General features: G+C 36.7%; 1 protein-coding gene across 2 annotated transcripts in view; it reads right to left on the bottom strand.

The window, feature by feature from the left end:
• Positions 1 to 26,431, bottom strand: part of UST (uronyl 2-sulfotransferase) — a 102,099-nt gene that overhangs the window by 40,177 nt on the left and 35,491 nt on the right. For both annotated transcript variants that reach the window (XM_034418991.3, XM_034418992.3), the window contains exons 2-5: positions 24,818 to 24,861; positions 18,080 to 18,235; positions 7,868 to 7,947; positions 331 to 484 (exon numbers count right to left, since the gene is read on the bottom strand). In XM_034418991.3, the coding sequence (XP_034274882.1) occupies positions 331 to 484; positions 7,868 to 7,947; positions 18,080 to 18,235; positions 24,818 to 24,861 (434 nt within the window). The remainder of the gene's footprint in view (positions 1 to 330; positions 485 to 7,867; positions 7,948 to 18,079; positions 18,236 to 24,817; positions 24,862 to 26,431) is intronic.

Raw genomic sequence — 26,431 nt, 5'->3', positions numbered from 1 at the left:
GGCTGTTTCCAGGGCAGCCCCGTGGGCCAGATCTAAACACCCTGAGGGCCAGATCCAGCCTGCAGGTCTTGAGTTTGACACCCCTGCCCTAGATAGTCTTGATCAATGTTTGTGTTGAGAGAAATTTGGTGAAGAATTGGAATTCTCTATTTACTCCCTTCACCCAACTACGTCTATGTAGAACATGCCAAATTAGTTCTATTATCCAAGATCAAATCATCAGTGTTTATGCTTTTGTCATTTTCATCAGTTATACAAAGATACCACCACAACTTTAAAACTTCTTAATAAAGTAATAAATTTGAGGCAGCAACATTTGGAATAACTTACTAAGTATCTCTCCTCTTGCCTCATATTTGGAGTACGGATCATATGGTTCTGCTCCCCTCTCCAGTCTCCAAAACGGCGAAAAAAATAGTTAGATAAAAATCGATTGATAGGATCTCTAATAATATTGATGTATACTGGTTGGTCTCCTCCAAATCTGGCGAACAAAAATAAAGAAAAATCAGAAAACTGCAAACAGAACTTTTACAAATTCAAAAGGTGTCAGAAGAGAATATATATGAGTAGAAAACACTTAACCACTGGCAAGAGATAAAATGTTTTTAAGTTTGAAGATTACTAAATCAGAAATTTTAATAGGTACATCAAAAAGAATATAAAAACGATTTCAATGCATTTTTAAACTGAACTTAATGTAGAATAATTTATCTTACCAGGCAGAAGATAGTTTACTGTAATAGTAATTTACTTTAATAGGATACTCTATCCTATTTTATAAAGTGAAGTCTACCATTGTTGCCTAGAATTAGATAGAAGACTGCAGACAAAAACATTGCAAAATGTTAGACAAAAGCATGTTTAAAAAATGAAATAATTTTATCAGGGCTTCCAATGTTTTTGATCTACAGTAAGTGAAGTATTAACCAGATCATATCTGCTTACTTTCACTAATGTTTATGTATTTGGCTTTCCTATACCATCCACTGAGACCACAATAAATATAGCTAAAATGTGTTTTAAAAAGAAAAATTGTCCCAAAAGCAAATGGCTTGTTTCCCAGTAAATATTCTCTTACTTTTCCATGTCCCAGGGAGGTTAATATGTATTTTTCATTTTAAGGATTAATTGAAAGAGCACTGAACTGTTTCAGGGAAAAGGTTTTATTTTTCTGAATTAAAAAGGCTAACACATATCAGGATAAAATGTAAGAAATCTTAATAAAATGTCAGGGCAAAATTGAAAATCCAGATGTGAAACTTACACGATAATAAATAATAAATCAATTTCCAAATTCAGTGTAACTTGGAATGTCCTAAATACAATTATTTGTGAGGATGTTCTGTTGGACAATTATATCATCACCATGGCTAGTTATACTATTTCCACATATAAAAGCTTACAGAAGAGTAGAAAGAATTTATGACAAATATGTAATACAAACTTTTTAATAATGTTTGAGCATAAATCTATTTATCACCAGTGAGTTGGAGATCTTAGCTCTAACATAGTTATCCTATTCAGATGTTAGATGTTGCCCTATTTAGATGTTAGAGCTAAGGTCTCCAATTCACTAATGATTATAAATCCTTAAGTTTATATTATAAATCGTTACGTTACATACAGATTCTATATTAAGATCATTTTAATGATTACTTTCAAAATATATTCTAATAAATTGGATTATTACTTTCAGATCTACATAAAAGTAAGTTTAAAATGCGAGATAAAGAACAGTATTGATGTACATAATTTATTTGGAAAAATATACATAATTTATTTGGAAGAATGTAATGGAAATCAATAGGATTTAGATACAATTTTACTAGCATCTAAATTTTTAGGAGTATGTAACCTTATTGCCGTGTAAATCTTTTAAATTTAATAAAAGGATATCTGATGTTAAATTTTAATACATTTTTCATGAAACTTAGGCATCCTACACATTTTTTAGATTATGCACCATGTCATCAGTGTAAATGCAATACTAGGAATTATTTGAATATAAATTTATTTTAATATAAGCAAAGTTTGTCTTTAAGACTGACATTTTAGTTATTCCCCAGAGTGCTTTGTGCTTCTTCCAAACTTTAGCCTTATAATACTTTTACAGATCAGTTATTTTCCCAGTAGCAAAGCTTGAAATACTATAAAATGTATTTATATAATTATTTGTTTTAGAACAGGTACAAAATCCTCCATTCAAAATAACACTGACAAAATGAATTGTGACAATTCATTGTTCCTGAAGTATTAATGTTAAGATTATTCAAACAGAATTGTTAATGTCAAATCTCATAATGGATTATGAACAAGATTTGTAAGCCAAGTGCTTATTTTTCTTGAAGTCAGTCCAGTTCAGCTAGCAAATCAAATTTGTATCAAAGATCACAATCAGTTAAGACTTAATAAGAGGTTGAATACACTACCCCAGAAGGTCAACAAAAAGGAAACAAAGACCCTTTAACTAAACCATAAATTTATGTGTTGTCAACTCATGAAACTATTCTAGGACAGCAGCATGCCAGCAACTAGACCACGCAAACAAATGAAGCCCCATTCACAATATACAGACCGCATGCAAAACAACGCTCCCTCTGGTCCGCAGAAAAACCTTTCTCCCCCAATCCCTGGTGCCCAAAGGGTTGGGATCCCCTGTTCTAGGAAGTATAGCAGCTAAGAACAAGACTTGGAGAAAGAATTATTAGTTTGAGAAAGCATACAAAGTATTTTAAGAAATTGAAATAGAATTAATTGCTTCAAAGACATATTAGTGAGCTAACGTAGTCTGGAAGTCTTATTTCAGCACATAATTTACAATTATGGGAATGTCAATCTCAACCCAATGGAATTAAAGCGGGAGAGTGGATTTTGTCTATAGCGGCATTACCAAACACACACTTCAAGGGATTGTCATTCTAAATTCTATTATTTTATTGATGTTTCACAAAATAGACATTAGTAAATAGGAATTGATTTTAATTACATCAAAAAATCCCAAACTCTATGCTTATTGTTGGACTAAATTATCAAGAGGGAATCTGCATTATCCACTCATTCACAATGCTTGACTAGGCCGCATATAAAATATGTAATAGAGTTAATGTATATAAATCACAGAATAATGTTAAAAGTTTACAATCATGCGCAATCACATTACTAACTCTCCAGAGCTGCATGTGGCACCTGTGCCACAGATTGGACACACCTGCAGTTCATCATTAATAATGTCCATATGTGTGGCATATAGCTCAACTCAGAACAGTTATTGCAGACTACTGCAATAATCTACTGACTTGTACATTTGCCGAAAACTTCTATAGTCGGACCAATATACGGAAAAGGGCAGGGGTGGGCTTCAAAAATTTTAGCAAGGGGTTTTCTGCCAGGTTGCTGGGTGGGTGTGAGCATGGTGGGCATGGCCTAGTCGGCCTCCTGCACCATGGCAAGGGGGGCTTTCTGCCTTCTCCGGCCTCCAGAGACTTTCATCGAGCCTCCGGGAGGGCGAAAACGGCCTCCCCAGGCTCCGAAGACCCTATGGAGGCCAGAAATGGGCTCATTTACAGGCTTCCTGAACTTCCGGTATGCCCGTTTTTCGCTCTCCCCGAGCCTCCACATGCGCCCTGCATTTATCTGCATCCAAAACAGACTGCGTGGGGACTCCTGGGAGGGACGGGCCAGCCAGGAGTGGGATTTAGGGGTTCTCTGAACTGCACAGAATCTTAGCTAGAGGTTCTCACAAACCCCTGTGAACCCCCAGCAGCCCACCCCTGAAAAGGGTGGTTAGAAGAAAAGAAGGTGCACATGTAACTGTGGAATGTTCTGTCACCAAACTGATTCAAGCAGTATTGATGAATTAGATCTTGTTGCCATTTAGATTTCCAATTTTAAACCCCAATTTAGCTGCACAATCTGAGACAGGATAACAATTCTTGAATTTAGTCCCTGTTTTATATTCTGCTCACTTGCCTATCTGTGGTCTATCTTCTACAACAGTAAAAAAAAAAAAAAAAGGTCTCTGCTATTCTAGGTATATGCTGTTACCAATTATCACAAGAAGTCTGCCATCTTTCAGACCAACAAAAGTTATTACAAAAGATAAAATGTTGTGTGAACTGCAGTGCACTTTATCCAGTGAATGAAATGGGTAAAGCAATGTAAGGTTTAAATTGGGGATGCGGTACTTTAAAGGGGACCTGTAATCTTTCCCACATATAGACTGCATTTGCCTAGCCACCCCATCTTCCCCTACTTTCCTCACTCCTCTGGACCCTTTAATTTCTACATCGAATTAGCGATCCCATGCATCAAATGAAGTGATGCATTCTGCGGCTCAGAATGGGTTATGCCTTTGGATAAAATCTGTTAGTCAAAAAAATGGGCTACCAGACTCCTCCTGAGTTTTGGCTATCATAGACTAACATGGCTCTCCTGCTACAAAATCTATACTTATCAATTATAACTAAATGTATCTATTGACCTAATTGGCATTCAGAAAAGCTATCCATTTGAACTAGAAGACCCAGATTTCTGTACATATCTTTGGTCAATGCCAAACTTCAAGGGCATAAGTAGCAGATGGGGAAGCAGAATAAAATATGAAAGAAATTATAAATTTTGGCACACCTCCCATGAGCCTAAAGAGAACAGAATTTCATTCATTTAGCAGTGAGCTCAAGAATTTTCAACATCTTCCAGAACATACATCACTTCATCATGACAGATGTAGATTGTATTATAGGCACTTCCACCCTTCTTCAATTTATGTTTGTATAACTAAGGCAATTGCTTCAGCTAAGAAGTATTTATTGTGCGCCTTCTTCTCCTAAAATACCAATCTTTCAATTAAAAAATAAGCAGCTGGAGGAAGTTAACACTCACAATCCAACACTGTAATGTTTTTCAAAATTCAAAAAAACCATATGCCATATCCATTTAAACCGACCCCGATGTTTCACTTGATAGTTTACCTATATGTAGCAGGGGTGGGTTTCACTTACCTTTGCTATCGGTTTGCTCGCACGCATGCTTCTGCGCGCAAGCTTCTGCGTATGCGCAGACTGTATTTGATGATGTCCGGGCGGGTGGGCGAAGCCTCCCACTGCTGCTGCTACCGGTTCGCCCAAACCGGGGCGAACCGGTAACAACCCACAACTGATGTGGGTGGGGAAATATAGGGAATATAGGAAAAAAATATAAAGACTGAAAACATTATTCCCAGGGTTAGGTTGGAAAGATCTGAGCTGCAAAATTCTGGACAACCAGTTGATAGGAAAAAATAAGGAATAGTTGCTATTTTTTTAAAAAAAACTATGTGTTTGAAAATTTCAAAATGATCTAGTGGTCACTTTGAGTTTTGCAGCCATGTTTTGGCATCCCTACTAAACAATTCTGGTCTGATCTGGATTGAGATAACAAAGGCAGCCACCATTTTCATTCCTTACTGCAGCAGAGCATGTTGCCTGCATGATGCAAAATGCCACATGGAGGCAAAGCATACCCTCTTGCCTAGTTCCAATATTGAAAGATGGCTATTCCTGTTTCTAATTGTAGAGGGAAGAGGGACTGTTTGTAGAAGTTTTGAGGCACAAGAGGAAGAGCTGCTACTAGGGTGTGGGATTTGCTATTAGAGCAGTTGGGATGAGAATTTCTGTTGCTGTGAGATGTGGATATAAAGAGGAATAACATTGCTTAGTGGCGGCAATACCTGCGATCCAGTTGCCATCATTAACTGAATCCCATGGTCATTAGGCAAGGAAACTTAGGGAGGGCCAAAAGCCCTACTAAGCAGGTATATATAAAAGTATGAAGGCTATTGCTTAAAAGCATTGTAAGCCGCCCTGAGTCTCTGGAGAAGGGCGGCATATAAATCAAACTAATAAATAAATAAATAAATAAATAAATAAATAAATAAATAAATAAATAAATAAACAAACAAACTAACTAACTAATTAACTAACTAACTAACTAACTAACTAACTTACTTCCAGCTGACATCCTACAGCCAAAGTCAGTGGGGGAAGTTGTGATTCCCAGGCTCACAGAAAGGTAAGTGGCTGATGATGTGAGGGAAGATTGGGGAGGGTGTGTAGGAGGCATAGGTGCAAAGGAGGACCAAGAAAGTACAAGGGAATATACAAGAGGTGCCACATTCGTTTAGGAGGGTGCATGAGAGTGCACAAGAGTCACAGCATGGGTTGGGGAGGTGCAGGTCAGGAAGGGCAGGCAAGGGGCACAGTGTAGGTTAGGGAGTGCCCAGGGGTGCGCAATGCTGCTCAGGGAGGGTACATGGGGGTAAGTGCAGAGGGCTGAGAATGGGTGCATGGGTGGAGGAGATTTACCCCAGCTTCCCCAGGAAAGGTTGCAAATCATGTTCAAGTGATTGTGGGACAACTGGCAACAAATTGTTAAGTGCAAACAGGTTGCCAAGTACCAAGATCTTGATCATGTGACTGTAGCAGTGCAGTGTTGACTGTAGCAACTCTGAAGTCATAATCACCAGTTATTCAGTGCCTTTATAACTTGGCAAGTTATTGACTGAATGGTTGTAAGTCAAGGGCTACTGGTATAAACTTTATTTTGTTTCTGATATCAGTTTGCAGAACTGTAGCACAAAGATGTGTACAGCACTTCATTTTTAACCATCCCTCGTGTGAAATTTTAGAAAAAGCATCATTTTGCAAATGAAACTGGACTTTATACAGATTTACATGTACATGTGAAATAGCCTTTACACCTCTTATTCTGTTCTCCCTCAACCAACATTGTGCAAATTTAAATTTATTCCTCCATCTAATTGTGTTTTTTCTGATTTACAAATAATCCTCAATTTATGATTGGTCACTTAACGACTGTTCAAAGTTACAACAGGCTCAAGAAAGTTACATAGAATTTACCTTTAAAGTTACTACTGCCGCATCACTGCTGTGGCCATATGATTGCGGGTTGAGCATTCGGCAACCCGCTCATAATTATAACTGGTTGCAGCATCCTACAGTCAATTTATTACGTTCTGCAATGTTTTGGCAGGGGTTTTTTTTGACAAAAACCATCCATTTACAACTATGTAAATCATGTGATTCATTTAAAGAGCTTCATAAGAATTCTTGTAAAATCAAGTCCGGTAACGTGATGACTTATGACCACAATGACTTACCACCAACATTCTGGACTCAATTGTGGTTGTAGGTTGAGGACTACCTGTTTTTAATTCCTCTTAGCTCTGTAATGTCTTAGATCACAAAGCGTATGTGATTATAACTTGAAATATCCTATCTCAAGACTTTTCAGATTACAAGAGTAAATTTTAACAGCTAATGTTCTTCAATAGCAAAGTCTACGTGCAGAGGAACAGTTTTAAAAATCAAATGGAATTTTGGCAGAAGATTCCTTTTTGCATAACATGATGCCGAGTTTCCAGTTGGAAAGTTTGGAAACTCAAGTGACTTCTGAAAGAAGCATATAAAGATATACATTTTATTCCCAAATCTTTTGCTCAGTTATACAAACATACAAAATCCTTCCTTCTTCCATTTTGTCAAAAAATCCTTATCCTTGATAGCATGGATGGCTAGGGGAATTCTGCATCACTGCTTTTCTGGTTTGTGACAGAAATGCAACTTCCTCATGGTAGAATCTCACACTGTTATGGGAATGTGTGTCTGTACACATACTGTATATTCCCCAAATAAACTGCCGGGTGATCAAAATAAAGAAGCAGACAGACTGGCATGACAGTTATCAATTCCCTAAAGGATGTTTTTTTTTTCCTGAAGCTAAACATTAAATTAAAAGTAAAAGGATTATAAACCAAATGTCTGTTCATTGCAACACGCTATTAAAATTAAATGAGGAATTTCCTTACCTTGAGAAATTAAGGAAATGAACGTGTCTAGTGAATAAATAGGGCTGCTCTGCAGTGCTTATATTTTTAATCAATTCCATCTAAAAACAAAAAGAAACAAAAATTAAGATAAACAGTTCCAAAGAGAAGCCCTGAAAAGCTACTTAGTTCATTGGGCTCCGACTCATTAGATTGCAGCAAGTCTATCCACCAACAGTAACAGAAAAAAAAACATGATTTTTTTCATATAAAAATATTCAACTTTTTTCCCCCTGAACTTTTGTAATTTTAAAAATTATTTTCCTCTTCTCTTATTGGCAAATTTATTGAGCCTGAAGCACTAATGTAGAAGCAGCAGAAACAAATCAGTCAGCTACCTGAGATCCCGTACATTCATAAAGCATACAAACACAACGATATGTGCATTCGTTTAATGTACTTACCAAAACAGTACATTAAATTTCATTAAATCAGAACTAATTTCTCCTGAAACAATAACTTTTCCACTCTTAATTTTCATCAGTGCATTATGCTCTAAATAAACACAGCAATTAGCAATTAATAAACTCCAATGTTCTTCATTATTTCATTCAGTTCCTTCACAAATATTATTTGTGTTTAGTTTCCATAGAGATTTTGTTTTCAAAAGATAATTCAATTTTAAGATCCTTCCCTGCCCTTTTTTTTTAAAAAAAGCTTGAATTTGAATGATTTCTGCAACTATGTTCTGCTTAATTTTGCAAAGCCTCAACATATCTGGAACATACTGTATTACATCAATCCAAAAGTGTTACAATTAGATATTTGGAAAAGAATTCTAGGCTTTCTTGCCAGGGATTTAGGCTTTAGTCAGTTTATTTTATAATCTAAATACTTATATTGTATATCCAAGTGGTAATTTTTTAAAAAACCCGCACAAGATTATATTTTCATTATAGCCAGTTGAAATCCCAGAACTGCACAACTGTGCACAACTGTACAAAGGTATTTTTAGTTAGGTGATAAAAATCAATATACTGTATGCATCCTGACCATCAGTACATCCAAGGTTTGTGAGATGTGCATGCTCAGGACAGAACTGTGCTTTGTTTATTCTCATGGCACAATGGTCAAAACACACCAAGACTGACCAGTACTATTCTTTTGTTGTTGTTAGTTGCGAAGTCATGTCCGATCCATTGTGACCCCATGGACAATGCTCCTCCAGTACTATTCTTACTGTTCTCAGAAGTGCTGCATGTGGTGTAGGCAAAACCAGTCTAGTCCTTCTCTATATTAACAAAAAGCTTATTGTGAAAGCCTCAATTGACTAAGTCCATGTCGCTCAGCATAGGTCAACAACTATCAGTCTCTTTGGTGACAACCGTGGCATAGGGAGCATCGTGTATTGGAATGAAACAGGATTACATGATAAAGACCATCAGTTAATGGATTAAATGTGACAACCATTTCTCATGCAGTCACAAATCCACTGCCAGACAAACTCGTTACCAAAACAAGACAGGTGGAAATAATCACTCTCCTTCCTGCTCAAGAAAAATGATTTCTAACCTATTGTGTGTGAGAGTAGAAGAAACCATTGTAAGAACAAGAATCTTGGTTTCATTATAAAGAGAGCTTGCACTCTCTGGAATTTTTTTTCCTAATTTCTTCATTAGTTTCTCTACAGTAAATCTAGTTAGAGCTTTTGTGATTTTGGAAGTTTATATTTCAAATTTCTTGGCTAAACGATCAACAGAAGGGAAGTATAAGGAAAATCTACAGGTAGTTCTCAATTTATGACCATACCGTGTTTCCCCGAAAATACGACATGTCTCGAAAATAAGGCCAAGGCTGATTTTTGGGGTGGGCATAAATATACACCCTGCCCCGAAAATAAGCCCAAGTGAAGGGGTGGGCATGGCCAGCACAGGAGGCAGCCCTTCCCTTCCCCGGTCACCTCCTGGAGGTTCAGCCCCTTAATTGCTGCCCACTGATCATCTGAGCCAGTGAGGGCTGTCCAACTCAGCCCAGATCTCCAGAGCACCTCCCTAGCTGCCGGCCTCCTCCCCTTTTCCTGCCGATTGTTCTTTACTTCGGATGCAGCTCAGACATCCATCCACAAAATGCTCCATCCGAAGCCTTCAGCCTTGCAATCCTGGGAGGGGCATCTGTGCTGCAATCCCAAAGAAAGAACAGGGTGTGTGTGTGTGAGAGAGGGGGGGGGGGAGAGAGGGAGAGGGAGAGATCCGATCCAACCTCGGAGAGTTATCTAGGGCTGGCATCAATGTTCTCTCCGTCTCCTCCCACACACACCCCTCTCTCACATACACATGCATAGAATTCCCTCACCTCCCCCAACCCTCCCAAGGCAGCCACATCCCTTCACTAACCTGCTTTCCAGCTCCGTTCTCCACCTTGACATGCAGGGCAAGAAAAGTACCGTAGTCTGTGGGGCTACTGTAAAAACACCTTCCAACTTCGCGAGATTTTTTTTTTCTTCATGAGAAGTTAGAAGGTCTTAACTACCGGTATTTTTTTTTTTACCATATCCAACTCTACTTTTCTTGTCCTGAAAGCACATCGGAGAATGGAGCTGGAAAGCAGGTTAGTGAAGGGGTGTGGCTGCCCTGGGGGGGGGGAGGGAAAGGGTTTGGCATGGGTGGCCTGGCTGAAGGGCCTTCAGGTAAGCCGATGTGGGGCCTAGGGGCAGCTCCACAGCCCCTGCCTTGCTTTGTCCTCCATCCCCTCCGTCTTGTTTCATTCTTCTTTGCAACCTGCAGCCTCTCACAGTAAGGAGAACTGCAGGCAGTTCTCGTTACTGTGAGAGGCTGCACGTTGCTTCTGGGCAAGGGAAGCTTGGTCCTCTTACCGGGTTCCCCTCCACTGTTTCTCTTTTTCTCTCTCTCTGTTGCTCACACACACAGAGATATTTGATCTCTTGAACTGCCGCACACTTTTCACCCAGGAGAAGAAAGAGGTGAAAAGTGTTTGGGCACCCAATAGGCGCTGGCCTGCGTTGTCAAATGTTTGGGCTGCTGAGCACCACCCTGTATGCCTGTTCAGTACTGCAGGGACCAGGCTACAGCTACGCCGAGCCACACGTTTTTTGGGCCCTGGGTCTGGTGGGTGCTGCAGCTCTTGGGCCAGCTCTGCGAGGCAAGCAAGCATAGGGCTGCCCTGGTTGCCTGCGGCAGCTCTGCAACCACCTTGCCTTCCACCCAGCACAGCCTACCGCCAAGCCCCAGTTGCTACTCAGCTGCCTCCACTACCTTGCGCTGGAACTACGGTACCTCACACACAGCTGGCCTGAGAGCTGCAGCACCCACCAGACCCAGGATTGTAGCCTGGCACCTGCAGCACCAGGTAAGCGTGCAGGCTGATGCTCAGTAGCCCAAAGGAGATGCCTTCCTACCGGAGTTCCGGGTCCAGCCAGGAAGCGGTTCCCAGGACTGCCCAATTCTCAACCAGTCGGCTGCATGGTAGGAGGGGGCTTCCTGCCCACCTGAAAGAGAGGCTGGGTTGCATAAAGGGGCTTTCCCCCCCAGGGAGCTCAATCGGGGCCAAGCTCTTGGGCCTTGGTAGCACAGTGGACTAAAGCACTGTTATTAACATCTGCTGCTTGCAATTACTCCAAGTTCAAATCTCACTAGGCTCAAGGTTGACTCAGCCTTCCATCCTTTCAAAGGTAGGTAAAATGAGGACCCAGATTGTGGGGGCAATAAGCTGACTTTGTATAAACATACAAAAGTATGAAGGCTATTGCTTAACGCATTGTAAGCCGCCCTGAGTCTCCAGAGAAGGGCGGCATATACTGTAAATTAAAGCAAAAAAAAAAAAAAAAAAAACAAGCCGATTGAGGTAAGACTGTTCTTGAAGGGGGCGAGAGACGCGTGGGGCCTCCTGCTGCTTTTGCAGCCTTATTCAGCTGCAAAAGCAGCCATGATTCTTGTCGTCTCTTCTCACCACCTCGCCAGGCATGGCAGGGCTTCCTGCCCCTCGCTTCTCCCCCACCCCACCCTTCACCTGCTACCCCAATTGTGCCCCAAAATAATAAGACCCCCCCCCAAAATAAGGCCAAGCCCTTATTTTGGGGTTCAAAAAATATAAGACAGGGTCTTATTTTTGGGGAAACACAGTAGTTGTTATTAATCAAGACACCCACGGGATCAGTTCGCATAGTGACCACAAGCCTGGCTCACCCAGCTGTGATCATTAAGTATTAATGTGGGTTGTTCAGCAGAATGCCAGGGAGATGGTCTAGGCCCCCCGGACATGGAGAGAGCACAGCCCCCTCACCACATCCAGGAGACCTGGGCCTTCTTCCAGCCCCACAAAGACCATCCACTTACCTTTCAGTTGTTTGGCAGCTGCTGACTATTGAGGCTGCCTTGTTCCATCCTGGCAACCATTCTCGCCATTGCTTTGAAGGCTTTTTCTCCAAATAGTGCAATTTGAAGAATGGCCTTTTAAATGATCAGCAGAACATGTGATCACCATTTGCAATTTTCTATGCCAGCTTCCCTAGAAAGTCAGTGGGGAAGCCACCAGGAAAGATTGCAGTTGGAAGGGAGGTTGAGTTTTAGGTCCATTTCCCCAGCATGCTGAGGGATTTCCCTTTCCTCCATACAGGGAGGGAAAATCTTCCTGTATGCTGGAGGATTGGACTTCAAATCTGGCAAAAATGCAATTGAACACCATCATTTGCAAGTTACTAGGAACTGGTCATAAATGTGAACAGGTTGTCAAGCACAAAATGCAGCCATGTGACTGCAAAGAAAGGTTTTACCATGACCAGCCATAAAATGCCCATTCTAAGGCCATTGTGACTGGTCATAAAAATGTTAAATGATGTGTGCTGAGAAATTTTAAAAAAGGGAAAGAATGTAGAGTAATAGAAATAAAGGATGATGATCTGACCTTGAACATTGATGCTGATGAATACCTCTAAGGAAATGAACATATAAATTTGATTATAAATGAAAGGGTTATAATGCATGCCAGAAAGTATGAATTTTGCATCATTAAGTTAATAATAGTTGAATGTTATACACTAATGAATGGTAATAGTAGAAGAACAAAAGATGAAACAATTGTGTAGTGAACAGAATGAAGGGGAAAAATTATTAAGGACATGAATGGACACATGGGAATGAGACAAGACACCATTCACACACACGCACGCACACACACACACACACACCACTGATCTGTTCAGAACCTAAAAATGAATGCGACTGGTACCAGGTTTTTTTTTTTTACCATGTTTCCCTGAAAATAAGACAGCCCCTGATAATAAGCCCTCCCCGAAAATATTTAAACGCATGCGCAGTCAGTCTCCGCCATTTCCTCTGGTTAGGGTTAGGGAGACAGAGCTGGAAATCAGGTAAGACAGCACACATGCCATAGGTTCACCACCACCGTTATAGGGGTATGCATATAATATCAATACACTGTAAAACTTGAAAAGAAATCAGCTTTAATTCTTTAAAAAAAATTCAGCAAAAAATTCAATTCAATAAAACTATCATACTGATAACTTCTTTACTTTCACAATACTGTATAAAACTTGAAATCACACAGAAAATATAATATACCAACAGAGTACACTATACCTTACTGTGGATTATTCATTACCACTGGAAAGTTATTTCCTAGTAAGTATTTCTGAATTGTGAACAACTCAGGATTATGGAAAACTATTGGTTTTTGTTTTTTTAAAATATGTCTTTATAAATACATTTTTCTTACTAAAATATATTAGAAGTTCAGCAAAAGAATAGGCTGCATTTTCAGTAATACTCCACCTGGTGGCATTAATAAGTGATTTGTAGGAAAATGGCAAAGCCTATTTATACAAAGACTGAAAATAAAGTCAAATGTTATTCAAATAAAACATAATTTTGTTACTTGGGAATAAAATTGTGTTATATTTCAAAGAGAAAGTAAACTGGAAAGAGCTTTAATTCTTTATATCTCAGTTAAAGTTTTTTCCTCTTACATTATTTTGCCAATGCTTGCAATAATATTATATATAGTGTTGTGTTATTTTAAAAATAGATATGCATCTAAATAATAATATACCACTGAAGTGTATCTCTCTGAAAATCACAACATGATGTGAGAAAATGGATATATATATTTTATTTATTTTAAACTTGAAGTGTTAAAACTGATGGGTGATTTAACCATTGCAATTCTTCTTTGTTACGACTCCTGATATTCTGCCCATGTTAAAATAAACTCCATTAAATATTATTGTAAAATATATTTCTAGAATTTTTTGTTCTCAAATCAGATGTTCCTGAGACAGGTGAACCAATATCACCTCTTTGTAATCCCATCTTCCTTTTCCTCTGCAAATCAATCTCCACAGAAACATTGCTGCTGAAAAAAGTTTGTTCACTGAATAGGAACAAATATCCATGTTCTAAATTTCACAGAAGTTCTAACTGGCAGCTGCACCAAAGTCAATCTGTTTTCTTACAGCATCATATTTATTGAATTCTCATTGCCTATCGAAGTAGGGACAGCATTTGGGAGACACAATCTGCCTGATTTCTATATCTAGTCCTGGGTTGTTCCCTCCAATCAGTCAATTAGGATTAAATTAATCCTTTGTTACACCTGCCTGTTATATATCTATATGGTAGAGATAGGTGCTACTAACTGGGAATGTGAGATCTTGGGAACAATTGTAAAAGCTATATCTTAAGGCTGTGAGGAAGGAGAACTCACTTCTTTTCTAAAGCTGTTCCTGTTTATTTTTTATTTCTTAATATAGTGTTTTGGATGTATTTAGGAATGATCTAATAGTCCAATGTTAATTTACCAGGCTAGAAATGGAGAATGTGAGTTCTAGTTCTGTTTAGGCACAAAACCAACTGAGTGACTGAGACCAGTGACTCTTTCTCGGTCCTAGGAAAGACACAATGGCAAATCACTTCTGAAAAACCTTGCCAGGAGAACTGCAGGGACTTGCAGGAATTGTTCATGATTGAGCAGAAGGGGGGAAAAAGTATGTTTACATGTATATGCATATGAATCAATATCCTAAATTTAATTAATTGTTTACATTTTTAAAAATGGAATCCTGTTAAAAGTCTGAGTCTTTAAAACTGCATTACACTCAATTTGTCTTTTTTATGCAATGTGCTGCTGCTGGAAAAGCAATATTGTAGGTTCTTTGGAGTGCTTTTGAATTATTATCCAAATAAGTCAATTCCCCAATCATCTGTTATATGCTTATGACCTCAGCCTACCTGTCTTCAAAATCCTCTGCTTACTCTTAATTCTGTATATTGTGAATTCCAGATTCACCAATAAGCAGGGTGGATAAAAATCAATGATTTTTTTTAAAAAATAAAAAAAATCAGTTTTTTTTTAATTTAAATTGGATTTTTTTATTTAAATCGGATTTTTTTGATTTTTATCGAATTTATTTTAATAAAAAACTTTTGGGGTAAAAAATCTATCGTAAGATAGTTTTCTATTTAAGATACATAAATAATTTAGTTTATTCAGCATGAAATGGAGCTTAGTTATGTAGCATGAGGCTGTATATTCTGCAACACTGGGACTATCGGTAAATCAACAGTGGGTCAAAGGAGTAGCAGAGATGACAGTTGCTCTTTAAAAATTATTATTTAAATCGAGTTGATTTAAATCAAGCCTTTTTACTAGTGATTTAAATCATGATTTAAATTGTGATTTAAATCAACTCGATTTAAATCAAATCCACCCTGCCAATAAGAATACTGCCTTTCATCCCACAAATTCCAACACGTCCCAGCCATTACTGTATCAGAACCATAGGCAAATACCAAACAGCCTGAATATAGTCTTATTATGTATAAACCGTCCCCTGGACACTGAATCATATTAAATCATATTAAATATTGATATTCAACATAGCCTTCTGCTTATAAGGTGCTGAGTACTGTATGCAGTTTGCTAGAAAAATAGGCAACCTACTGAGAAAAGATTTGTAACTAATTATCTGGTAACATTGTATACCATATTTTTCGGAGTATAAGACGCACGTACCTTTTTTGGTGAGGAAAAGAAGAAAAAGAAATCTTCCTCTGCCTCTGAGCAATTTTGCCTCCTTGCAGCAAACAGCAAACAGCCTGCTTTACTTTCATTTTCGTTTTCAGCATAGCTTGATTAGCACAAGGGGAAAAAATATCTGCTCCAGCAATTTACCTCTTTGCAGCAAGCAGCAGAGCCCTGCACAAAACAGCTGAGAGCAAATCAGCTGAGAGTTGGAAGGCAGATCCAATCAACTTGTACTAATTAGGCTGTGCTGAAGCTGAAAGGAACTGTTTTTTCTTGCTGTTTGCTTGCAAGGAGGTAACTGCTGCAAGGCAGAGGCCAAAGGGTGGGGGCCAGTGGGTGAGCGGGGCTACATTCGGTGTATAAGACATACCTAAATTTTCACCCCCTTTTAGGGGGGAAAAAGGTGCCTCTTATACTCCGAAAAATATGGTAAGTCTTCTCCATGCACATACACATGCAGTATGCACACAAAAGAGAACTAGTGTGGTACAGTGTTTAAGATGCTTGATTGGGCTGGAAAATCCCAGGTTCTAATTCTCCCTTAGGCAAAAAGTTATCTGAGTGATTCTGGGCGAGTCACTCTTCTCTATCCTAGATTGAAAAACATTTATCTATCAATCCATACTGGATCAGAGTGGTAGATCACAAGAGACTTTGAAGTTTTACACCACACACACACAAGTCTCTGTATGTATCCAAACTCACACAGAAAGAGCCTCTTTTTAATGTGAAATATGTCGGCTTCCTGATTCAAACTTTTTAAAATTCTATTCTCTACATCATTTTTTCCAAACATTTCCTGTCATCCATACACCTAATCTTCCCAAAGGCCCAATTAATGTTTTATTTATTTATTTTTCACATTTTTGAACCACCCATCTCCCTCACAGAGGGACTTTTTCTTTGATATATTTTGTTTGATCTTACAAGGCCATATCATAAATCATTTTTAAGTACCTATTAGTTACAGGATTTCACTGAACTTTATAATGTGATGTTTGCTTTTAACTTTGATCCCCAAAAAGAAGCACAAATGTGCTGAACTTAAAATTTCCATGGTTGATTTTAGAGTTGCACTCAATATTTAGCAATCTTGGTTTTCAGCACCAAAAAAAATGATTTGAGAATAAGAGTGAACATTTCTCCAGAAAAAATAACCATCCACTTCCAGGAATATTTGCCTTCTCTCACACCTGTTTGGCAAAGCAATTATAACAGTCCAGTGCTTTGGTGCTATTTTTAATTCAGTTAGAAATGTCTTCAGAGAATGATCTGAGCAAATTTCTGAAAACACAGTGACATCATACTGACACATAACTAAACCCTAGGAGAAGAAATAGCAATAAATGCAAATGCCAGACTGGTTGTCCATGCATACTGTGTATTATTAATGTGCTACTAAAGAAAGCTTATTCAAAACATTTCCTGAATAATGGACATTTAACATAGCATCCAATTGTATATTCCATCAATGAAAGCAATTTCCTCTGGCAGAACAGAAATGATTTTTCTTCCACCAGCAGTTGCATTTCCTACTCTCAAAATGTGCTTTGGAGAATCCACTCTCTGAAAACAAATTGGTTTGATTATACATGAAAAGCTGCACCTATGATGCTAACCAAGAATATCTAAAGCACTACTGGATTCCATTCATACATATCATTCCATTCATGAAGCCAATTTCCATCAAAATGCCTGAAGGCAGAACATATTTTCATGTGTTCTGCCTTCATCCAGTATTTCATCCAATATTTCATCCAGTATTAACCAGGATGAATATTTGAGTGAGATACACTTTCTCTCGTTCTCTTTCTCTCTCTAACAGACATTAGTATAATGCATTTTAAAATTTCATCATTGAAATGGACTTGCTACAAATTTTCGAAAGCACCAGAAGGCAACACAAGAAAAAAATGGATGGACACTAATCAAGGAGAGAAGCAACGTGGAATTAAGGAGAAACTTCCTAACTGTGAGAACAATTAACCAGTGGAACAGCTTTGCCTTCACAAGTTGTAGGTGCTTCATCATTGGAGGTTTTAAAGAAAAGACTGGACAACCACTTGTCTGAAATGGTATAAGGTCCCCTGCTTGAGCAGGCGTTTTTACTGGAAGACCTCTAAGGTTCCTTCCAACTCTTTTCTGACTTTCTGATCTTCTGAATATAAAATTGGAAAAAGTAAGCAGATAACTTGCCTGTTCATTCTTGGTAAGCCTAGTTTTATTATGAACATCCGATGTAACTAAGTTGAACCCATGCCTCTCGGACAAAATTCTTAACAGCAAAACCACAGTCCGGCTCCCACATTTTCCAACTCTGTTGTATACCACCTGGCTTGGGAATGGAAGGACCTAGGCAGAAAAGATAAAAAGATGTTAGCCTTCCTATTTGAAAATATTTAACTGTAAAAAATGATTTTGTTTTAACTTGAGACTGAAATTTTGAAAATGAGTACTTCAGAAGCTTCATTCTTCAAATCCAAAAGTTTTAAATATTAAACAAGCAGAAAATATTTCTTTTTTCTCATTCTAGAACAATACTCTTGGATTATTATATCAAAGATGGGAAATACCCTGCGGCATCATAATACTAGCAAAATTATTTTGAAGGAAGGCTCTAGCGCACAGATTATTTATGTCACAATGATTTAATATTAGATTGCTATCATACTCTTAAATTCTTTTCTCCTTCAGTGTGCTAAAGATAAAATTCAATTTCCATTACTTAGTCTGATTGCACTTTTCAATTAACGGAGGACTTTTATCCGCATATCCTCTCTTTGTAATTTAAGACAGAATACTGAATACATATTTATGTATTATTTCTTGTAAATCTAAGGTCTTAAAATGTCACAAACCATTCAGGATTATATCCCTTTCTAGGAAATTATCCAAAGAACAAGAATGAATAATCCTTGGTGAGACAAAATACTAATTATGTCTTGACTATGATGAATTGGTGAACTAATATTAATCCAAGAATCTCAAATAGTAAACACATGCATTTCTTATTTGGATGGTTGTATTAAGTAATGACTTGTTTAATAAGGTTTCATATCTGTTTACATATCTTCAAATACAAAAATTATAATGAATTCATACACATATTCAGGTCTCAATGACTAAACATTAACCACAAATACACATAAATAGCTTAACCTTAATAAAGCTAGACAGATATTGTTTGAAGTAATCTTCTGTGCTTATTCACTAAACCAGATTTTCTATATTTGCATTTCACTTTAAAATAAAATTAAGGCAGTTTCTACCAAGCACACAGAACAGAACAGAACAGAACAGAACAGAACAGAACAACAAAGTTGGAAGGGACCTTGGAGGTCTTCTAGGCCAACCCCTTGCTCAGGCAGGAAACCCTATACTATCTCAGACAAATAGTTGTCCAATCTCTTCTTAAAAACTTCCAGTGTTGGAGCATTCACAACTTCTGGAGGCAAGTTGTTCCACTGATTAATTATTCTAACTATCAAGAAATTTTTCCTTAGTTCCTGGTTGCTTCTCTCCTCAATTAGTTTCCATCCATAGCTTCTTATCCTGCCTTCAGGTGCTCTGGGGAATAGGTTGACTCCCTCTTCTTTGTGGCAACTCCTTAGATATTGGAACACTGCTATCAAATCACACCCAGTCCCTCTTTTAATTAAACTAGATATACCCAATTCCAGCAACTGTTCTTTATGTTTTAGACGTCACTCGCCTAATCATATTTGTTCCTCTTTTCTGCGAGTCTTTCTAGCGTCTCAACATCTTTTTTACATTGTGGAGACCAAAACTGGATGCAGTATTCTAAGTGTGATCTTACCAAGGCATTATAAAGTGGTATTAACACTTCACATTGTCTTGATTATATCCCTCTGTTAATGCACGGATAAGTTAATAAGATTTTTTTCACAGAAAACTGGAAAATCATATATTTCATTTACTATTCACTTTACTTTTTAATATTTTGAATTATTTCAGCTCAATTTTGTTCACTGCCCGAGACTAAATGTCACACGGCTATATTAGATTTTCATCTTTGAGAGTAGCAACAGAAAATATTTATTCATGGATATTACTTATTTGTGTATAATTACATATTTTAAAATGCTCTGATAGATATACCCATCCATTATAATTTATCTCAATCGTCTCCAGTAAGCAAGGTATATTCAGGTAATTCTTGACTTATGATCACAATAAAATCTGGAATTTTAGCTGAATGTTGTTGTGGTCATAAATTGAGGAACCATGTGACTGGACTCAATTTTACAACTGTTTTTAGAACAACCATAAAGTGAATTATAGTGGTCACTATGCAAATCTATTCTTCCAAATGGACATTTTTTTGCCAGAAACTAGCAAAAACTGGCAAAAAAATTGCAAATTGTAGTCACATAACCATGGAACAGGGCAACTAGACATAAATACAATCATATGACTTTGTAGGGGGCGGCAATTGTAACCTTGAGGTTGAATTGTAAGTAGTTTTTTTGAAATCTGTCACAACTTGCATAGTAATTACACAACTGGTCATAAGTTGAGATCTACCTATAGGGTTTCTTGCTTGAGCAGGGGGTTGGCCTAGATTAGAAGGCCCTTTCCAATTCTGTTATTCTGTTATTGTCTTGAGATTCTAAATTAAGCATTAAGTTTTCCTGCTTTGAATGTGAAATAATCGTTTCAAATATTGAAGCAAAATATTGAAGCAAAAAATGAGACTAGGGCAAAGGGTCCCACAGTTATGCCTCTCCACCCTGTAAAATTTCCGTTTTTTTCAATTCTCTCAGCCAGCCACTTGAGGTCAAGCAGCTCATTAAGAGCCAGAATTACACTGCACTCAGCACACTGCCTTGACAACAGTCCAGTCTTGGCTTCTTCATTCACTTCTAAGCTTGTACAGATGTTTACTGACCTCTTTAAGCTTTCCCCAAAGACTTTACCATTGCAATAAAATGCTTCATCAGATGAAACTCCCTTGTACTCAAGGATGCAGATTTCCTCCCAAGCTTGCCTTTTATATTTCTGGTTAATTCACCCCAATCAATTAAACTACGAGGGTGGGGAAGGCTCCCATTTTAAAATAAAAATACACAAATATGTCTCTGTATGTGCTTCTAGTAAATAAAATTTTATACAATAGAGATTTAAACCAATTATATTTGTAGGAAATAAATGATTGTCCCAAAGGTGCTTTTTCAAGAGGCAACTGGATTTTCTGGTTTTTCTTTGAAGACTTTTTACTTCTTATCCAAGAAGCTTCTTCAGCTCTGAAGAAAGAAAATATTCCTCTTCATTTGTAATAAAGCTGTTGCAAAAATCACTGGCCTGAGATTCAGTTGGCCCTCCAAAGGATTTTGAAGATAATCAGACATGTAAGATTTATGGGCTAACAAGGTTCAACAAGAACCCAATCTCAGGCCAGTGATTTTTGCAACACAAATCACATTAAAAATGAAGAAGAATCTTCTTCATTACAAATGAAGAAGAGTATTTTCTTTCTTCAGAACTGAAGAAGCTTCTTGGATGAGAAGTGAAATGTCTTCAAAGAAAAACCAGAAAGTCCAGTTGCCTCTTGAAAAAAGCACCTTTGGGACAACCATGACCTGGATGACTGAGAATCTCCATAGAAATATATGATTATTTTTATTCAACAGTGTGGGCAAATGAACAATAATTAAGAAGAGGACATGAGCCATTTGACCTATCTGGCAAGAAAGATCCATCTCACTTTTAAGTTTCAAAAGGGAATTAATTTAAAATTTGAGCATTTAAATTACTTTGAATTTCAAACCTCAAATGACCATAACCTGGGCTGACCAACTAAATGAAATAGTTTGAAAAAGGGAGCTGGGTAAACAGAACTTCAAAAATAGATCAAAAGGAGCCAATGCTAGGTTTGTTTTTGTTGTATCAAAAGCTTTATTCAATAACAGGAAACAATTATGCAAGTAAATTCTCATACTCTCTGCTCATGGGAACAGCAGAAAAGAGAGTCCAGGTGCGGCACACTTTGTAGGCTAAGTTGAATGTTGCTCAAAGGTTAGATACTGCTGGCAACTTTATAAGAAAAGGAAAATACTGTTGAAAATTAGTATCCTCAAATATTTAATTACCCTATGTACCAAGAAGACTAATATTCATAACACTTTCTACTTACATTCTTCTAGAAAAGCTAACTCGGTGAAAGTGCTTAGCAAGTAAATGCCACTTCTGGCTGGGTTTTCATAGGGAATGACTCTAAAGGTAATATTCTCATAAATGTAGGCAGCCACATTTGCTAAGTTTAGTTAATAATAAAATTTATATTTTGTTTTACTTTAAACTAGAACAATTTTTATTCTTTGCTCCTGGATTTTTTTAATAATGTACTAAATTGGAATGTGGACTGGATTTAAACTTTTTACACAGGCTGAATGTTTGAAAAAGAAAAATAGACTTCCTTCCTTTAGAGTCCTTTAATTCCTGGATATCCAGTCTAAGATTGAATAGTTGTAAATCACACCTCATTCCTATTTTGGTATGCAGAATACCTATTATAAAACAAAGCCGGTTCTATTATTTCTTATTTAAAACAAAACATTATCAATATTGCAAATAATGCTGACCTCAACCAAAGATACCTGATTTGCATTTACCGTACTTCTATATCCCAAAGATTAATGCATATGCTACCTTGAGTTATTTTTAAAAATCTAAAGATGGGATATAAATAAGCAATTAAGTAAGTAGCAGAAACAGTAAAATCTAGACACTGACTCTATGCAGCATAGACTATATGGCTTCTATTGCGAAAGATAGATAGATAGATAGATAGATAGATAGATAGATAGATAGATAGATAGACAGACAGACAGACAGACAGACAGACAGACAGACAGACAGACAGACAAATAGATAGAATTAAATAGAATTAAATATAAGATCAGGACTGTAATATAAGTTATAATTAAATAGAAAAAATGAGCAAGGTAAAACCAATTGAAGAAAATGGATCTTTTCTGATCAAGCAAGAATATTAAAAATAGTGTATAGTTTACTCAGTTTCTAGAAGCAAAATTTCTTTAACTGATCTAACTTATTCTTCATTTAGTAACATATTCTTATCATGACATGCAGTATATGCGTCTCCAAGAATTTAAAAATGCCAAAATTAATAATGGTCAAACTGGTTGTTTTGAATAACCATGTTTTAGCACAAAATAAGTTATTCTGAAATCAGAAAGGTGCACATTTCTTGGTTTCTACCAGCCTCCAAAATCCCTAACCACTTCTTTGTTGGTGTCAAGAAAACTAAGATCCATTTTCCTTTATTGTTTACCTTGATAAGAATTTACACACATACACACACACTTTTATTTTATTTTATGAATTGTACTTCATTTTCTTTCTGTTGATCTGTGTAGTTATCTAGAATTGAGATAGTTCAAATAGAGTTTTCACTTGAGTCTTACATTGTTACAAACTGAGAAAGAGTGTAAAGTGAGATCAATAGTGGAAATATATTATAGAAAAATGTTATTATTACTATTTAGAACACATGTAAGATTTTTAATTATTGTTTTTTGATTTATGATACTTCTTCTATTGGCACAAACTCTGAGCACTAGAGCAGAAATGAATAATTGTGCTAGTTAAGATTGAACAGCCAAATTTGTCCTGTTTTTATTGCAATGATGTCACAGCAGTTATTAAGAAAAAAATAAATCAACTCTTTTTGAATTAACAAGTACGTTAAGGACAGACAAATAATACAATTATTCAAATATTTCTCAGTGTACATAGCAATCCTTCAAAAATAAAACAGAAATAGTAATGCTTATAAATAATATTAAGGCTGGCATAAAGCACAACTGATTTAACTGCAAACTATGTTTAAACTTGTTGATCACTGCCAGGGTGGATAAAAATCAATGATTTTTTTTAAAAACTCAAAAAAATCAGATTTTTTTGATTTAAATCGGATTTTTTGATTTTTATCGAATTTATTTTAATAAAAAACTTTTGGGGTAAAAATCTATCGTAAGATAGTTTTCTATTTAAGATACATAAATAATTTAGTTTATTCAGCATGACATGGAGCTTAGTTATGTAGCATGAGGCTGTATATTCTGCAATACTGGGACTATCGGTGAGTCAACAATGGGTCAAAGGAGTAGCAGAGATGACAGTTTCTCTTTAAAAATTATGATTTAAATCGAGTTGATTTAAATCAAGCCTTTTTACTAGTGATTTAAATCATGATTTAAATTATGATTTAAATCAACTCGATTTAAATCAAATCCACCCTGATCACTGCTGACCATTTTATGCACATATTTTATATTGCATTCTGTCTTAATAAAGATCTCCAGTATCATAAAGCCAAATAAAAAATAATAGAATTAAATAATATAGCTAAAATCAAGATAATGTGACTAAAACTACAATCAGCATCAATCAGGAGAGGCAACAAACAAGAAAGGAAAGAGCTCAAATAAAAAGCTATTAAAAGTCAAGAGAAATGCAAACAATTTCTCTATCTACCGCAAAGTAATCATAAATACCAACTAGTTCAGTTATTAATTTTGAAAGGGGATACCAAAAGTGGGGAAAATAATTAAGCTTAAATCCTTCTCTTATGGAAAATCTCTATTTTTTCCACCTGTTCTTGATAAATTCTATAAAGTAAAGATAGAATGGGAAAGGATTATGGCAACTCCAAAGCCAATTTTCAAAATTGGTTGTGAGTTTCCAGATATCTTTCTTAGTGTGAAAACTCCTGACACCAATTTTACACCCAAGTACAATGCTAGAACAATTGTTTGTGCTATGTCTTTCTGATGGGACAGAAATAATGCTATTACTCACCATGATTTATCTTATAAACTACAGTGGCAGAAAAATGTAACAACAGAACAGAATCTGGTTGAATGTAACATAATGTACAAAGCATCTCACCTTACGAGGAGTTGGCCCATGATCATCTAAGTAAGTGGAATTTCCTAGAAACAAAGAAAAAAGAAACAGAGCATTAAATACCTTAATGTAAAAAAAAAACTGCAAATATTTATCTATTTATTTATATCTATCAAATTTCTATACCACCCATTACACTTGTGCTATATTAAATATAACTAATTACTTAATAAGGTTTTATATGAATACAATGTCTAATGTCTTTTTTTAAAGTATTCATTATGAAAGCATTAGAATGAAGTCTAACTCTCTTTCAAGAATTAAAGTAACCACGTCCTTTAGAAAGCAGCTATGTCTGTTTCAGAGGGGTATTTCATGGTTTTCTGTGCAGGCATGGACAATCGTCAAGATCATTCCTACAATAACTATTTGCACTGGGACCCCTGTACACACAAAAGTGAAGTCAGATGGGGAAAACCATTGTGACTTTAATACTTGAAGAGAGACTCTTTGCTCCACGCTAATGAAATACTCTTTTGAATTGTTTTCATGGGCCTAAGATTGGTAAATCGTAATCAAATCTTTAGTTTGCTTAGAAGTCAACTGGTGGTTTGAAAATGCTTTCTTCTTCATGCAAGTTCCTAGGAGAGAGCGGGTACATTTCAGCTTTAAAATGTTCTGAACTTGTGTCTTGTTTTGAGATCAGGATGGGCCATTCCAATTTCACCTGAAGCATCCTGACCTCCAGGAGTTTAGACCCAGTGGTGGGTTTCAAATTTTTTTACTACCAGTTCTGTGGGTGTGGTTTGGTGGGCATGGCATGGCTTGGTGGGCGTGGCAGGAGAAGGATACTGTAAAATGTCCATTCCCACCCCAATCCAGGGGAAGGTTACTGCAAAATCCCCATTTCCTCCCGATCAGCTGGGACTTGGGAGGCAGAGAATAGATGGGGGCGGGGCCAGTCAGAATTTTTACTACCGGTTCTCCAGAACTGGTCAGAACCTGCTGAAACCCACCTCTGTTCAGACCTCCACCAGAGAGATTCAAACATTGTTGGAAGATTTTTGGTGTTCTCGGTGTGGTCAGAATAGTCAATTTTGTGCTAAAGGAAAATTTGTCTAGGAAAAATTCAGAATAGCTGCCCTGCCTTCTACTTTGCTTTTACATAGTTCCAATGAATACTTTATTTCAAGCATTAGGGTAGAAAAGATTTTGATAGTTAAGATTGGGCTCTATACTGCAATGTCATTTTAAAAACTTTTCAATTGATTAAATCGTTGCTATTTAATTCATTCTACGTGGTTTTTACATTTCTAATTTTTCATAGACCATTACTTTTTTTAGAGTAATGGTTTGAAAGTAATAGCACTTTATTTTGTTCCATATTTTACAGTGAATTCTATTGTGACTAATATTTTTAGAATTTCAATTATTTAGGCAAGTGAGTAACTTTTCTCAGAGAGAGGAAAAATCCAAACCCTTGTATTGAACTTAAAGAGTTTGTTTAATGTGTATATAATACAAAGTTGTATATACATTAAGGTTTGTAAATAATAGAAACTGTTGTATAATTTAGATGCTGTTTATAATATAGTTGTTAAAGCTATTATATATACAAATATATAAATATATAAATCAAAGCAGGCTGGAATGATC

The sequence above is a fragment of the Pantherophis guttatus genome, chromosome 1 (assembly GCF_059756535.1).
Source record: "Pantherophis guttatus breed Tessera chromosome 1, ASM5975653v1, whole genome shotgun sequence".
Taxonomy (NCBI): Eukaryota; Metazoa; Chordata; class Lepidosauria; order Squamata; family Colubridae; genus Pantherophis; species Pantherophis guttatus.
The sequence above is the reverse complement of the archived record's forward strand: the minus strand, read 5'-3'. Positions and strand labels throughout refer to the sequence as shown.